This window comes from Blastomyces dermatitidis (genome assembly GCF_000003525.1).
Source record: "Blastomyces dermatitidis ER-3 genomic scaffold supercont1.1, whole genome shotgun sequence".
Classification (NCBI taxonomy): domain Eukaryota; kingdom Fungi; phylum Ascomycota; class Eurotiomycetes; order Onygenales; family Ajellomycetaceae; genus Blastomyces; species Blastomyces dermatitidis.
The window spans coordinates 6,923,009-6,939,178 of record NW_025544774.1 but is presented as its reverse complement, the minus strand read 5'-3'; the positions used below and the strand labels follow the sequence as shown (position 1 = coordinate 6,939,178).

At 34.2% G+C, this 16,170-nt stretch overlaps 1 protein-coding gene across 1 annotated transcript; it reads left to right on the top strand.

The window, feature by feature from the left end:
* Window positions 1-1,246: 1,246 nt before the first annotated feature.
* BDCG_16241 (uncharacterized protein) lies at window positions 1,247-1,438 on the top strand (the record flags this gene model as incomplete). Its single annotated transcript, XM_045425492.1, has 1 exon — window positions 1,247-1,438. One exon carries the CDS (start codon window positions 1,247-1,249, stop codon window positions 1,436-1,438), a length of 192 nt encoding a protein of 63 aa, XP_045279373.1.
* Between the last annotated feature and the right edge of the window lie 14,732 nt (window positions 1,439-16,170).

The following is a 16,170-nucleotide window of genomic DNA, read 5'->3' as shown; positions in this document are numbered from 1 at the left end:
GAAAAGAATATTTATTATCAGAGAATTCATGAGAACTGCTTAAGTATTTGAAAAATGCTGAGAAAGAGATTACAAGTTATAAGATAATTAATAGAGACTGCTCTATTACATATCAGAGACATTGAGTAAGAAATACTGCTTAAGACTTCTTATTTTTCTCAAAGAGTTTTTTAGAGATGATCTCACAGTGATGAGTCAGTGTCTTATAAACTCTGTAGCACTCTTCTTCTATTTTCTCTCAAAGAGTTTTTTAGAAGTTTAATAAGACTACACAAGTGTAAAAATTTCAAAGCAGTTAGAGAAAAGAGATATTTGAAATTAATAAAAAAGATTAATATTAATTGATCTGCAGGCTGCTGCTAATCTAATAAGGCTGCAGCCTGCTGAAAAAGTAAAAAGAGAGAATTTCAGAGTCTACTCATTAATAATCACACTCTCATCAAACTTATTCTTCACTGTTGAAGTCTCTGATACTGATATCTTTGTCTGCTGAGAAGTTAGCACTGCAGTGTCACAGAAGAGTATAAGAAATGTATAAAATATTAACTTATCAACTTACAAAGCATCTCAGTCATCTGCTTCAGTTGAAGTGAGATTCTCTTCAATCAGTGATTGATCTCTGTGATACTTTCAATGATGATATTAACTGATCTCTTCTTAAGATCAGTCATTCTGAGATGTTTTTTCATCTCAGAGATTCATGCTTTTATCTTCTTTTATAGATGAGTAAGAAAGATCTTCTCAGTCTTGATGAAATCTATCAATACTTGAAGCTCTGAGACTCTCACTCTGTACTGCTTGAGCATCTAGACTTCTTATCAGAACTGATATAATGTCTTTCTGTGAAATAATACTTATAGAGAGACAGAAGTCATTGTTACAGATACAATAGAAATAACAGAAGTGAGAGAAGAAGTGAATACATAGAATCTTCTTCTTCTTCAGCTGCTTGACACAGCACAGACAAGTAGTGATGCTGGCCAGAGGCCACATCAGAGCCTTCTCACAGAGAGAAGATGAAGAAATCATGAGATTCTGCAAACCCAACTCAGCAGCATTCTGAGCAGGGCTCAGGCGTGCCGCGGGAGGGGAACTACAGATTGAGCTCCTTGAAGTCACTGTCCCCAGAATCAAGCTCTCTTCAGGTTCCTCTCTGAATGACCACACAGGGTCATACACCACTGTATTGGCCGGGGGGGGGGGCGGCGTCGCAACGGCGGTGGGGGGGGCAGGGGATGGACTGGACATGGACAAACTGACCGGCAGAAGGGATGACACCTCACTGCAAGGCACAGTGACTACCACCGCGACCGCAAAAGAAGCAGGAGGAGGAGAAGGTGTGGCAATGAGAGCAGTGCTCCCGCGGCTCATTGATGCCGCTGCCTCCGCCTTCAACCTGGCTTTCTTGGTGGCCACGGAGGCCGCCGCTGCACCATGAAGACATTTACTCACTAGAAAACATCAGAATAAGCCCTCTACTGTTCTCTAAGGATGATACTCCCATGCACTCACTATTGCAGATGAGAGAGGGGAATGAAAAAAGTGTCACAGAGAAGAGAAATCTTTTTAAAAAAATCCTGTCACTACTGTTAACTTTGTCTCTAAAACATATCACTTTTGCAGAGAATTTCATATATAGAACAGAAAATGTTGAAAGATCTGTAAGTCACTTATTAATTACATTTTTCATCTTCTAAATTGATATATAAGAAACTCACTTATCATATGTTTGATTTGAATAAAGATGAGAAAAGAAAGATCTATACAGTCAGCAGAAAAACTCATCTATTTCTTTATATCATATACAGTATATACACTGTTAATTGATTGATAACTATTACTATATAACAAAGATAATTTCTAATTCAGTAATCTTGAGAGTATAGAGACTATGTTCTTAAAGAGAAGAGTATTATCACACTTCTGACTGTATCAAGACTCTGTTACAGTTTCACATGACTTATCACTTTTATGTGAATAATTTCATTCTGTCTGAACCAGTTTTCAATCACTCTATGATATCATTCAGATATATCATAGAAAGATCTGATTAATGAATATAAGAATCTCACTTCTATATAAGGTTAGCAGATTACTCTTTCTTGACAATGAGACACTGCTGAGATATCACTTCAGCTATTCTCACTCATGAAATGAGAGAAGAGTATTCACTCATTGTCTATATAGAATAGCTAGATGCTGGCTTCTCATTAAAGAAGTCAGTGATTCATTTTTCTTCTACTGAAATATATATAAGAGTTACTGCATGTCTTATACAATCTTCTTAGTATACTAAGTATCATATCTGTGATATTCTCATAATAACCTTGTAGCCTATGAGCTCACTATTTAAGCAAGATAGTCAAGCTCACTTATACAGCTTTTCAAACAACTACTTCTATGTGACGCCGCCGACTAGCCACCGCTTCGGTTCCGCCACGTTACACAGTATATTCTTTTTCATTCTTGCGGGCCAGGTTAAGAAAGACAAAGTCACTTATCTTGATAACTGATTGAGTGTGAGAGTGGTCAAAGAATTCCATCATTTTAATCTTTACAAGAGTGTATAAATCTAGAGTGTCTCACTGTACAGTATCACAGACTGTAATGAATTTAGTTATATCTACTGAGACTTCTTTATTTCTCAGCAGTAGTCATCTCAGCTTGACTTCTGTAAGTAATTCAAATGAGAAGACTACTGCTAAGTGAGCAGCTACTGAGTTCAGAGCTCTTTTCACCTGATTAAGTAGAGTTCTTCAAGATAATTTGTACTTGTCTATGAGAAGCACTCATAAGGTGATTTCAATAGTGAGATTGATTCACTCACTCTGATCATTTGAATGAGAATTGTAGATAGTTATTATTCAGCTCTTAATTCTCATCTGTTGAAGAATACTCTTTTAAAATTATGATATGAATTTGAAATCTCTATCTGAGATAATGATCAGTGAGAGCTGTCAGTGACAGACTACTTCTCTGTAGAACTCTTTCACTTATCACAGAGTATCTTATTTCTCTTACCTGGCAATCAGAATGATGACTTTCAAGAATTTGTCTGTGACTGTCAGTATTATATCACAGCTATCACTTATTAGTAATTCTGTAATGAAATTGATTGACAGAACCTCAAATGATTCTTTCAGAGATGAGATGAGATGTGATTTCTCTCACTGAGAGTGATTGAATGACTTAGACAGTTGACAATTGAGATAATATGAGATGTGATTGAGAATCTGTTTACAAGTGTGAGATAAGAAGAAGAATTGATGCATAATGTCTTCTGTTCAATGAAGACTCAGATATTCAGCAGTATCATGACACATGTGAATGAGGTCTCCTGCTAAGATCTGTGTAATACAGAGACAGTTATTGATAAAAAACAGAAGATTATCTTAAAGTGTGAATGAATAATATTTTCTCTCTCATATCACTTTACAATAGATCTTTCTCAAGATTGAATCAGCTGATAGATTCTTACACAATTGATCTTTAATATTGTTTAAGAGAGTGATGCCTATGTTAAATACAGTAGTAATGAACTCATTCTTGATTTCATCAGCTTACTGAGTGAGTGCTTGACATATCTTTTCTTGATTATCTTACAGAATCTCTTCAGAATTGTCTGTGAGAGTGTGTAATTAAAAGAGAGCATTAATATTATAATGTGAAGTGTCTTTATAATAGTGAATTTTCATGTGTGAGATATACATGCTAAGAGTCAGAGCTCAATTCATCAATCAATTACTCTGATAATCTGTGATGAGTGACTGAAGAGTGAATATAAGTGCAATATAATCAGTTACAATGATGAATTCATTATTAAGGTATTGAGAAAGCTTTTTCAGAGCTCACATCAATTCTAAGCTGTCACGCTCCCGGCCGCGCCAAGGCCCCGTTGCGGTTCCACACGGCCCATCGCTTCCATGCGGATGATTTCATCCTGTCCGAACCGGTTTCCAACCACTCTATGACATCATTTGAATGTATCATAGGAAGATTCAATTGATGAATATGAGAACCCTGCTTTTATACAAGATCAGCAGATTACTCTTTCTTGACAATGAGACACTGCTGAGATATCACTCTGACTATTCTCACTCATAAAATGAAAGAAGAGTATTCACTTATTATCTATATAGAATAACTAGATGCTGACTTCTCATCAAAGAAGTCAGTGATTTGTTTTACTTCTACTGAAATATATACAAGAGTTACTGTATATCTCATACAATCTTCTTAATATACTAAGTATTATATCTGTGATATTCTCACAATAACTCTGTAGTCTACAAGCTCACTATTCAAGCAAGATAGTCAAGCTTACTTATATAACTTCTTAAATAACTACTTCTATATATTATCACTGACTAGTCACTGCTTTGATTCTGTTATGTTATAATTTGAATTACTTAACCTGATTATACATTTGAATCAGTTAAGCTCTAACAGACTGATATGGCCTCACACACTTACATTGAGATCAACTCAACTTCATTCTCTGAGAGAAACACTACATCATTTTCTAGAGTGTGTACATCTCTATCTCAGCAGAAATTCAAGATTTCTGAACTCACTGCACATTTTAACATGAGCTCTTCAACTGCTCTGCCACCGCCACAGCTTCTACACATCTACATCTATCATGAAGATAGAGAGATTAAGATCAGAGATTCTCTGAGATATAAGAGAAATATCTTGTCTGAATTTCACAGCTTTATCTGTATTCTTGAATGAAAATTCCGCCTTAACTCAAGCCAGTATAATACTCATGAGATATGAGTAATATACACTGTCAACCTTCTTGAAGACATCTCTGCAACTACTTGAGCTATCAAGAAGAGAGAGCTTGAGTGTATCAATACTATTATAACTTAGAAAGAATTCAAGAACTTTCTACTGAATTAAATTAAAGATTACTGTAACTGCAGCTTCACAGCAGTACAGTGATTCAACTTATTATATTAATAAAATAATGAAAATTCTTCTGATTTCAATGTAAGATTTGAAGAATATTGAGAGAAACTGACTGATGATTTAAATCAATTAAAAATACAGCTTTATCTTATAAAGCTGACTCATAAGATATAAATAATGATATTATAATATCAGAGTTCATTAATTAATCACACTGAGTTTGTCAACCTGGCTTTCTGAATCTATTTAAATAATTAATTCTCTGAGAAAAAGATCAATAAGATCTCTTCTAAGTAATCAATAATGAGATTTAAATAATATCATGACAGCTTCAGTGCAGAGAAAGTAAAGAAGAATTTCAAATATTCTGATTCTTCACTCACTGTAAAGAAATATTAAAAAAGATTTGACAAGAATCTCTGTTTCAACTGCAGAGCTGATGATCACTATATCAGTGATTATAAGAAGCTAAAGAAGAAAAGAAACTGAGAAGATATCTTCTTAAAGTTAACTTCTCTTCTGACAAACATATCTGTGAAAGATAAAGAAGAGAAAGAAAAGAATTGATAATTCTCATATCTCTGAATTTATATTATAATCACAATGTATACTCTGAATGAGAAGATATCAGTGAGATGTCTACTTGACTTCAGAGTAAATACTAACTTCATATTCTATTTCTTTTCTTTGATGAAGAGTTGAAAGAAGATAGATTCATCAGATTATATGAAATTTACTGATGAAATAAAATATCACTGTTTTAGCATAATTCAAGCAAAGTATGTGATCACAGACTCAGAAGAAATCTTCAAGAAGAGCAGTCTACTTCTTCACACAGTTAATATTATAGATAAGAACATCATTCTAGATCTTCTGTGATTGAGAGAAAACAATTCTCTCATTGACTGAGTTACTCAGATGTGATGATACTGTCTCACTAATGAAGAGACAGTGATAGAGAAATCTGAAGAGTTTCATTGAAAGAATCTTAAGAAAAAGATTGAGTTGATATACTGTGTAGTAGATAATTGAGACTTGAGAATAGATGAAGAAGTCATCACTCTCACTGCAAGATTAGCAGCAGTATCTGTTATTGAAGACAGACATATATGATGTCTCTTTACAGATTTTAAGAATGTCTTTTCAGAAAGAAAAGCAGTGAAGTTTTCTGACATTAAGATGCAATATAAGATTTGTCTTGAAGACAGTGTAACAGTGCTGTACAGGCCTCTTTATAACTTGTCTGTAAAGAAGTTGAATGTTCTGTATAAATATCTTGAAGAAGTGCAATCAAAGAACTGAATATATTCATCAAAGAGTTCAGCAGAGGCATCTATACTCTTTGTACTCAAGAAGAATGATAGGCTACATCTATGTGTAGACTACAGAGGCCTTAATAAGATGACAGTTAAGAATTACTATTCATTACTGTTAATTAATAAGATGATCAATCAATTATCTGAAGTAAAGATGTTCTCAAAGATTGATATACAGAATGTCTATCATAGAATCAGAGTTAATAAAGATAATGTTTGAAAAACAGCTTTTTATATCAAGTACAGTAATTTTGAATATCTTGTTTTATCTTTTAATCTTTGTAACACTTCAGTCATCTTTCAGACCTATATAAATGAGATACTGCAGGGCCTTGTTAATATCTCCTGCATAGTATACCTGAACAACATTTTAATCTTCTTGAAATCAGAGAAAGAACATGATATTCATGTTTGAAAAGTATTGAGTCACTTGAGACAGTATCAACTCTATACAAATACTGAAAAATGCTTGTTCTACATGCAGAAGATTGATTTCTTAGGTTATATTGTTGAGATAAATGGCATTTCAATGAACAGAAGCCAGGTCTCTGTCATTGAGAACTGGCCAGCACCGCGGATGTACCGCGAGATGCAGATATTTCTAGAATTTGCAAATTTCTACAGATGATTCATCTATGCATATTCATGAATTACTGTCTCTCTTACAGATCTGTTAAAGAGAAGTGTGAAAGACAGAAAAATGAGATCATTTATTCTCACTCAAGACACTGCTCAGACATTTGCAGAATTGAAACAAGCTTTTACAGATATCACAATGCTGAATCACTTTAATCTCAACTTACTCAATCAGTGTGAGACTGATACATCTGAGAATGAGATCTGTGAAATCTTTTCACAGTTGATACTGAAGATCTTTCAATATTGAAAGAATTAGAGAATAATCACTTCTGAGAAAATAGATAATGAATTGTCTGTGAAAGAAGACTTTTTCACAGAGTCTATAAGACACTGTGAATGAATATCAGTGACTTTCTTCTTCAAGAAGTTATCACTCACACAGAGAAGGTATAATACTCATGATCAGAAGATGTTAGTAATTGTCAAATTCTTTAAGATCTGATGATATTATCTTCAGAATAGTAAGTACTCAGTGCAAGTTCTCACTGATCATGCAAATCTATGTTACTTCTTGATAATAAAGAGCTTGACAGAATGTCAAGTCAGATGAGCAGAGCTGCTTTTGAAGTATGATTTCTATATCTGATACTGTTCAGATCAGCTTAATCTCACTGACATGTTATCTAGACAGTCTGATTATAATATCATTAATACAGAGAAGAATTTTATAAAAGAATCTCTGTCATTACTGTAGAAGAAGCTGGCTGCAGAGAATTGAGATTCTCTAAAGCTTAGAAATGGCGCCAGAGAGGCAGCTGCGCAACTCAGTATAGAAGATGAAAAAGAACTCAGATTCTCACAGAGAACTGACACTGAAGATCATGAGCTTCTTATATCATGTCTTATAATTATTGAATTGACAAAGAATGAAACAGTCTACAATCTTTTAACTCAACTATTTTTGAAATTCATTGAAGAGTTATAGAAGAGAGACATCTCTACTGCAGTTTGAATTCAAAAGTTGAAGAAGAAAGAATTCAGTTTGAACTTGAAAGAGACAGACTCTGAGCAGGGCAGTGCTGCTAAGAAATCAAGTCACTGATAACTAGAAGAATGTGAACTTCTACTGCTGAATAGTTCAGTCTTCATCTCTTATAGCAGAGTGATGTGTCAGAAGTTATTGAGAATTTATCATAATGATTCTTATACAGAGCACTTCAGATTAGAGAAGACTGAGAAGCTTCTAAAATATAAATATACTTGAGACAAGCTCTGAGCAGATGTCAAAGAGTATATTGAAACTTACAATGTCTGTCAAAGAATAAAGATTCTATGATATAAGTAATATGATGAGTTGATATCACTGCCTGTTTCAAAGAGCTCATGATAGAATCTATTAATGAATTTCATAGTTGACCTGCTGAAATTGATAAGAGTCAAAGAATATAACTTAATTTTAATCATTATTGACTGCTTCATAAAGATGACTAGATATATTTCTATTTATAAAAAGATTAAAGCCTCTGAATTAACTGACCTGTTTTTAGATATTATTATTCATGATCACAGTGCTCTGAAATCATTGATAACAGATTAAGAATCTCTCTTCATCAGTAAATACTGATTGACTTTTTGCTATCATTTTATGATAAGATGTCTTCTCAGTACTGTATTTCATCCGCAGATCAATGATCAGACTGAATGCTAGAATCAGACACTAGAACAGTATCTTTAAGTGTTCTATTTATATTATCAGAATAATTGACTCAAACATCTTCTGATCATCAAATTTGTATATAATAATACAAAGAATGTAATCTTAAAGATATCTTCTTTCTATACTTATTATGAATATAATTCTTTGTTATTCAGTGATGTTGCAGATAATGTTTCAAAGAAAGAAATAGATAGTCAGAATATCAGACAGATACAGAGAATGAAGTATTTCTCAGTGCTAGAAGTAAAAGTGAGATTGAAACTTTTGAATAAAATTTATAAGAAGACAGTGAAAAGCATTCATCATACTCAGAAGTAGCAGATAAAATACTATAATTAAAAACATCTTCTGATGAAGTTCTTGATAGAGAATCAAGTACTACTTTCAGTAAAGAATATCAAGACAATGAGACTGTGTAAGAAGCTCAGTGAGTGATGACTAGAATCTTTTCTGATAACAAGAGTAGTGAGTAAGCAGATATATGAGTTGAAATTACTCACAGAATTGAAATCAATTCATTCTGTTTTTCACATTTTCTATTTAAAGCTCTATAAGCAACATTTCAGAGTGAAGCTGTCTCAGCTGAATGATATTGAGATTAAGAGTGATACTGAATATCTTATGAAGAAAATATTGAATAAGTGAACACATTACAGCAAGCTTTAATATCTTATTAAATAAGAAGATTATTCATCATCAGAGAATTTATGAGAATCACTTAAGTATTTGAAAAATGCTGAGAAAGAGATTACAATCTATGAGATGACTAGTAGAGATTATCTCATTACACATTAGAGATATTGAGTAAGAAATACTACTTAAGACTTCTTATTTTTCTTAAAGAGTTTTTTAGAGATAATCTCATAGTAATAAGCTGATATCTTATAAACTCTGTAGCACTCTTCTTCTATTTTCTTTCAAAGAGTTTTTAGAAGTTTAATAAGACTATACAAGTGTAACATTTCTGAAGCAGTTAATAAGAAAAAAAAGAAATATTTGAAATTAATAAAAAGATTAATATTAATTAATCTATGAGCTGCTGCTAATCTAATAAGGCTGCAGCCTGCTGAAAAAGTAAAAAGAGAGAATCTCAGAATCTACTTATTAATAATCATACTTTCATTAAACTCATTCTTCACTGTTGAAGTCTTCAGCACTGATATCTTTATCTGTTGAGAAGTTAGCACTGCAGCACTGCAGAGAAGCATGCTGCAGAAGAGTATAAGAGATGCTGAAAGTATTAACTTATCAACTTATAAAGTATCTCAGTTATCTGCTTCAACTGAAGTGAGATTCTCTTCAATCAGTAATTAATCTCTGCAGCACTTTCAATAGCAGTATCAGCTGATTTCTTCTTGAGATTAGTCATTCTGAGGTGTTTTTTCATCTCAGAGACTCATGCTTTCATCTTCTTTTACAGATGAGTAAGAGAGATCTCTTCAGTCTTGACAGAATCTGTCAATACTTGAAGCTTCAAGATTCTCACTCTGTACTACTTGAGTATCTAGACTTCTTATCAGAGCTGATATAATATCTTTCTGTGAGATAATACTTACAGAGAGACAGAAGTCATTGTTACAGATATAATAGAAATAACAGAAGTGAGAGAAGAAATGAGTGTATAAAATCCCTCTCTTCTTCAGCTGCTTAGTATAGTGTAGATAAGTAGTGATATCAGTCAGAGACTGCACTGAAGCCTTCTTACAGAGAGAAGATAAAGAAACTGTGAGATTCTGCAGACTTAACTCAGCAGCATTCTGAGCAGAGCTCAGATATGCTGTGAAAGAGAAACTATGAATTGAGCTTCTCAGAGTCACTGTCTCTGAAATTAAGCTCTTTCTGAGTTTCTCTCTGAATGATCACACAGGGTCATACATCACTGTATTGACTGAGAGAGAGGGCAGCATCACAACAGTGATGAGAAGAGCAGAGAATGAAACAGACACAGATGCATCAGCTGGCAGAAGAGATGACATCTCACTGCAAGGCACAGCAACTATCACTGCAGCCGTGAGAGAAGCAGAAGAAGGTGTGACAATGAGAGTGATACTTCTGCAGCTCATTAACACTGTCTTCACCTTCAATCTGGCTTTCTTGACAGTCACAGAGGCCGCCGCTGCACCACAAAGACATTTACTCACTAGAAAACATCAGAATAAGCCCTCTACTGTTCTTCAAGAATGATACTCTCATGCACTTACTATTGCAGAAGAGAAGGGGGGGAGAAGAATGTTTCACAGAAGAGAGAATCTTTTTAAAAAATCCTGTCACTACTGTCAGCTTTGTCTCTAAAACACATCACTTTTGCAGAGAATTTCATATGTAGAACAGAATATGATGAGAGATCTGTAAGTCACTTGTTAACTACATTTTTCTCATCTTAAATTAATATATAAGGAACTCACTTATCATGTGTTTAGTTTGAATGAAGATGAAAAAAGAAAGATCTATACAGTCAGTAGAATAACTCATCTATTTCTTTATATTATACATAGCACATACACTGTTAATTGATTGACAACTATTACTATACAACAAAGATAATTTCTAATTCAGTAATCTTAAGAGCATAGAAACTATGCTCTTAAGAGAGAGAGTATTATCACACTCTCAGCTGTATCAAGACCTTATTACAGTTTCACACAGCTTATCACTTTCATGCAGATAATTTCATTCTGTCTGAACTAGTTTTCAATCACTCTATAACATTATTCAGATGTATCATAGAAAGATTCAATTAATAAATATAAGAATCTCACTTTTATATAAGATCAGCAGATTACTCTTTCTTGATAATAAGGTGTTACTGAGGTATCACTTCAGCTATTCTCACTCATGAAATAAGAGAAGAGTATTCACTCATTATCTATATAGAATAGCTAGATGCTGACTCCTTATCAAAGAAGTCAGTGATTTGTTTTACTTCTACTGAAATATACATAAGAGTTACTGTATGTCTTATACAATCTTCTTAGTATACTAAGTATCATATCTGTGATATCCTCGCAATAACTCTGTAGCCTATGAGCTCACTATTCAAGCAAGATAGTCAAGCTCACTCATACAGCTTCTCAAACAACTACCTCTACATGTCGCCGCTGACTAGCCACCGCTTCGGTTCCGCCACGTTACATAAGCACTCTAATTCAGTCACTTAATATCATCTCTCTGCCGGGTTCAATCATTGTGATAGAAATAGAATAAGTCTCTCAATTTCATTCACACTCATCTGATGCAGCGCGATCCCTATCTCATACTGTTTGCTAGAATTCATGTACATGATGAATGATCACTTGAAGTCAGAGTATACTCTCATGAGAGTATTCATTAAGACCTGTTTAACAGTATTGAAGAAGAGTTGAGCCTCTGTGAGTAGGGCTTGAAATTGTAAGAATGCTTTAAACTCAATTAATTTGATTCTTGCTGTGTACAATGCTCTTTTCTGATCTGTTCAGAGGTCATTGCACAGCATTCTGATTTTAAGTGTTTTCAGTGCTTCTATCTTATCTGTGTAGAAGTTCACAAAGTCACAGTAGTAGTTGAAGAGACTGACAACTCTCTTCAGCTCTCTGAGAGTTATAGAGAAGGCCAGGTTTATAATAGCAGCTATCTTCTTCTTCTGAGTGAATATTCCCAGTCAGTTAACATGATGGCTCAGTAAACACACAGAGAGATAGATGAAATGACATTTGAAATAAGAATATCATCACTTTAAACATCTTAAGAGTGATGAATACTGTCTGCATGTGATGAAGATGATCATTTAGTGAACATGAGAAGATAATGATGTTATCAACATAGATCAAGATAAATCATCATAAGAATTATGCTAGTATCTCTTTCATATGTTGCTGAAAGAATTCAGATGAGATTGTCAATCTCATTATAGCAACTGTAAAGCATTCAAGCTCTCAGTGCAGTGTGACAAAGGTGATTTTGAAGTGATCAGAATCTTCTATGAGCTGTTAAAAGAAGCTCTGACAGATATTCATTGATGAGAACACTATGAAACTGCTTAATGACTGCAGAACATTTTACTGTGTCAGTAAAGAATACATATTTAAAAGCAATTGTAGATTGATCTTCTACAAGTTCACAATCACATGCAGTTTCTCTTTATATCAGATTACAAATGTGAGGGAAGTGATAGAGTTCTTGACCTTAAGAGAAACCCTCTCAATTCTCTCATTTTAAACAAGCAGATTCAAGATTTGATCAGCTGCTTTCTGATCTCTCTGTAAGAGAGAATATAGTTACTGCTTCAGTCTGGAAAAATCATCTTCATTAATGAACTGTAGCAGCATCTTCACATTGTCTGAAAATAATCCCAGATTAAAATCAAAAAGTTTGTGATGTCAGTCAATGATCTTCTGAATTGTCTTATAATCACTCACTGCTCAGTGATCTGATATCTGTACTTTAACTCACTCAGTGAGAGTGTTCACTGTGAGAATCTGAAGAGAATTGTCATGATCTTCTGTGTCTGTCAATAGAAATAATTCTATGTATAAGATAGAAAACAGAGATAACTTCTTAATTGAATCATTATTGATAACATTGGCATTCACGGTGCAGATGATGATTCTTTTTTACTTTCATAACAGAGAAGAATTTCTATCTGCACAGATAGTATCTCTGATAATCTTGGCATTTATAGCATATTTCTCATGAAATATAATATGCTTATCATGAACATCAATGATGACTCTCACTGATGATAATATATTATTTACTATAATCATATTGCATCTGAGATATCACATCAGGTGGAATTCACTCTTCAGATGAAAAAGAGCCTTATCATCTGTCTTTAGAGTGAGAGCTGTTGATATGAATAGATTCAATTCATTTGTATTCAAATCAACTTCTTGAATGTGTATATATCAGTCATGTGACAGAGCAGTTAGCTGATATCAGAGAAAGAATAAGCTTGCTATCACTGCATTAATAAGCAATATACCCGCATCTGTATCAATACAAACTGAGAGATTGCCTCGAGAAGTATCAATGAGAATGATAAGAAAGATGTAGAATAAGTACTGCAGTTCACTAATATATTCTCAATCACTTGTGAGAACATCACATGCTGTGATAGTGTATATGTCAGTGTTAAATATACTCAGATAATTGTCTGAAAGAGTATCTGTGAATAAGACAGATCTCTCAGCATCTGACTTATTATCTATTTTTTCAACTCACTATCAGAATCTAGACTGAGATCTAGTTGTAATAGATCATCATTCTCTTCTCTATTACTCTTTCATTTAACTTGATTCACTAGGTTCTCTTTTCTGAGACAGTGATTGACATAATGAGAGCCCCCGCACACATAGTACTCTGCTGCAGATGCTGATGATTTGCCCTCTGCATGTCTAATCAGCAGCCTGCTCACTGTGAAGATGCTTATGAGAGAAGTCATCACAGAGTCTGCAGCAGACATAGATGACTTGATAGTTTCTATATATAATCTGATCAAGAGAGTCTGATAAGAACAGCAGTCATTATTTTAATCAATTCATCTGAAGTCTTGTATATATTCAGTGAATTGAGTTCTTCAATCAGTTTAAGTGTGTCAGATGACTGACTTATTATCTCTAATTCTTCTTCAGAAGTCATTCAGATGCTTAGTGAGAACAAGAGATGTAATCAGAGATAGATTCAACTTCAACTCTTTTCATAGAAGTCTCTTCATCATTGCAGAGTCAGAGATTGAGACAGCTCACAGCAAGTTAATCTTCTATGAGATATACAGTGTCAATGACAGCTTGTTCAACTTCTTAAAGAAGAAATGCAGTTCTTGAGCTTTCATTCAGACTTCTCTCTCAGATAGCTGAAATTCTTGCCTCAGCTTATCAGTTGTGATGAGAAGAGAAGTACTTATATTCTTTCTCATTTTCATAGACAGATCATTGTGTCATTCTAATATCTGTCTCTTTAAATATAATGAAAAGATCTGAAGTACTGCATCTTCTCTCTTCTGCATGATAATAAACTCTAGATAACTGATGAACATCATTACATCTGCTTTCACTGAATTAAACAGTATAACATTGCCTGCTCTCAGTCACATCAGACATTCTCATTCATTACCTTCAGTGTAGCAGATCACATCATCAATCTGCCATGAGAATGAACAGAATCTATTGTCTAGTGAGAAGTCATCATGATCATAGATGAGACAGGCCTCTCTCTTCAAGAGTACTGCAGATGCTTGCTCTCTGCAAACTCAATTCTCTTCTGTGTCATAGGTGAAGCACAGAATATCTGTCTCTCATGTGAAATTGAAATTGAATCTATTTCTCATCATGTTTGAGTGGCAGGTCCTGCCTCTGAACACATCTCACCCAGCACCACATGACTCTCTTGAGATTGCAGGTGTTTGCAGGGCCCTAGGAGGTGGTTCGAAGCCTTCATCAAATAAGGCATTCAGTCACTGAGAGAATTCAGTGAGAGAATCATCATCTTTAACTTGAGTCAGTTGTTTCTACTGCTGTTGATTTTTACACTGCTGCTTTTATCTCTGAGCAGTGAGCACTGCTTTCTCTGTATGAAAGTTACTTCATATCTCTGTCAGTCAGCTTCTTCTATCTGCTAAACACTGAAGATTGTCCTGAAGCTTATTGACATGCTTGTTAATAAGAGTGATACACTTATTCAGCTGATTCTGCTGCTGGTTGAGCTGGCACTCATGCTCATCTAGCTTACTTTCTTGCTGAGTCAGCTGAGACTTCAGTTACTTCAACTTCTCAATTGTATCTAATACAGCAGCTTCATCAGAAGAGGCATGACTCTGGTCATTAAACTCAACATAGCTTGAAGCTATTGACTCTCTTTCTTTCATATGCTTTGTAACCTCTGTACAGAAAGTCTGTAGTCAAGAATCAATGACATTCTTTCATTTCATGACAGGAACTGAGTCAAGAGTCATCTTAACATCATTGTAATGCCTGGTAAACACTCTCATAAGAATGCCCTCTGCCTTAACACAGTTATATAATGTGACTTAGTTCTTGACACTATCATATCATTCATTTGCATTCTGCCAGACCTCTGTGATCATGACAGTGTGTTTCTTCACTGCCGCCTGCAAGTAGGTGTGCTCAGTGTCAGATCCCTGAGCAGGTTTGCAGAAAGCTCACTTCTCAGCAGACTCATTCAGCCCAGCAGAGCAGAGCAGCTGGTAAGAGCTGCTTCTAGTGAGATGTTCATTCTGCTTCATTGCAGTGTGTAACAGATGTGTATAGAGTGAGTCTATCACAACTGAACTGATTATCAGCTGCAGTGATGAAAAAAGATAGAGTAGTTAATCAGACTGATTATCAGTTGACTGAACTTTGTTATCTGCAATTCAGATTAATCATCAGTATTATATCTTCTTAAAGATGAAAAGAATGTAGAGAAATCAATCAGATCAATCACTAGTTAACTGAACTTCATTATTCACAACTCAGATCAATCATCAGTGTTGTATCTTTTGAAGACAGAGTGAAATCTAAGAGGACTGAGAATCTTGTTCTTAATGAGATATGCTATCAAATTGCAGTATACATCATCTGTAGTGTATGCTGATCACATATCATACATGTAAAAAGATAAATCTTGTCTTATTCTTCAAGATGAAGATGGGCGAACGCCTCTATATAT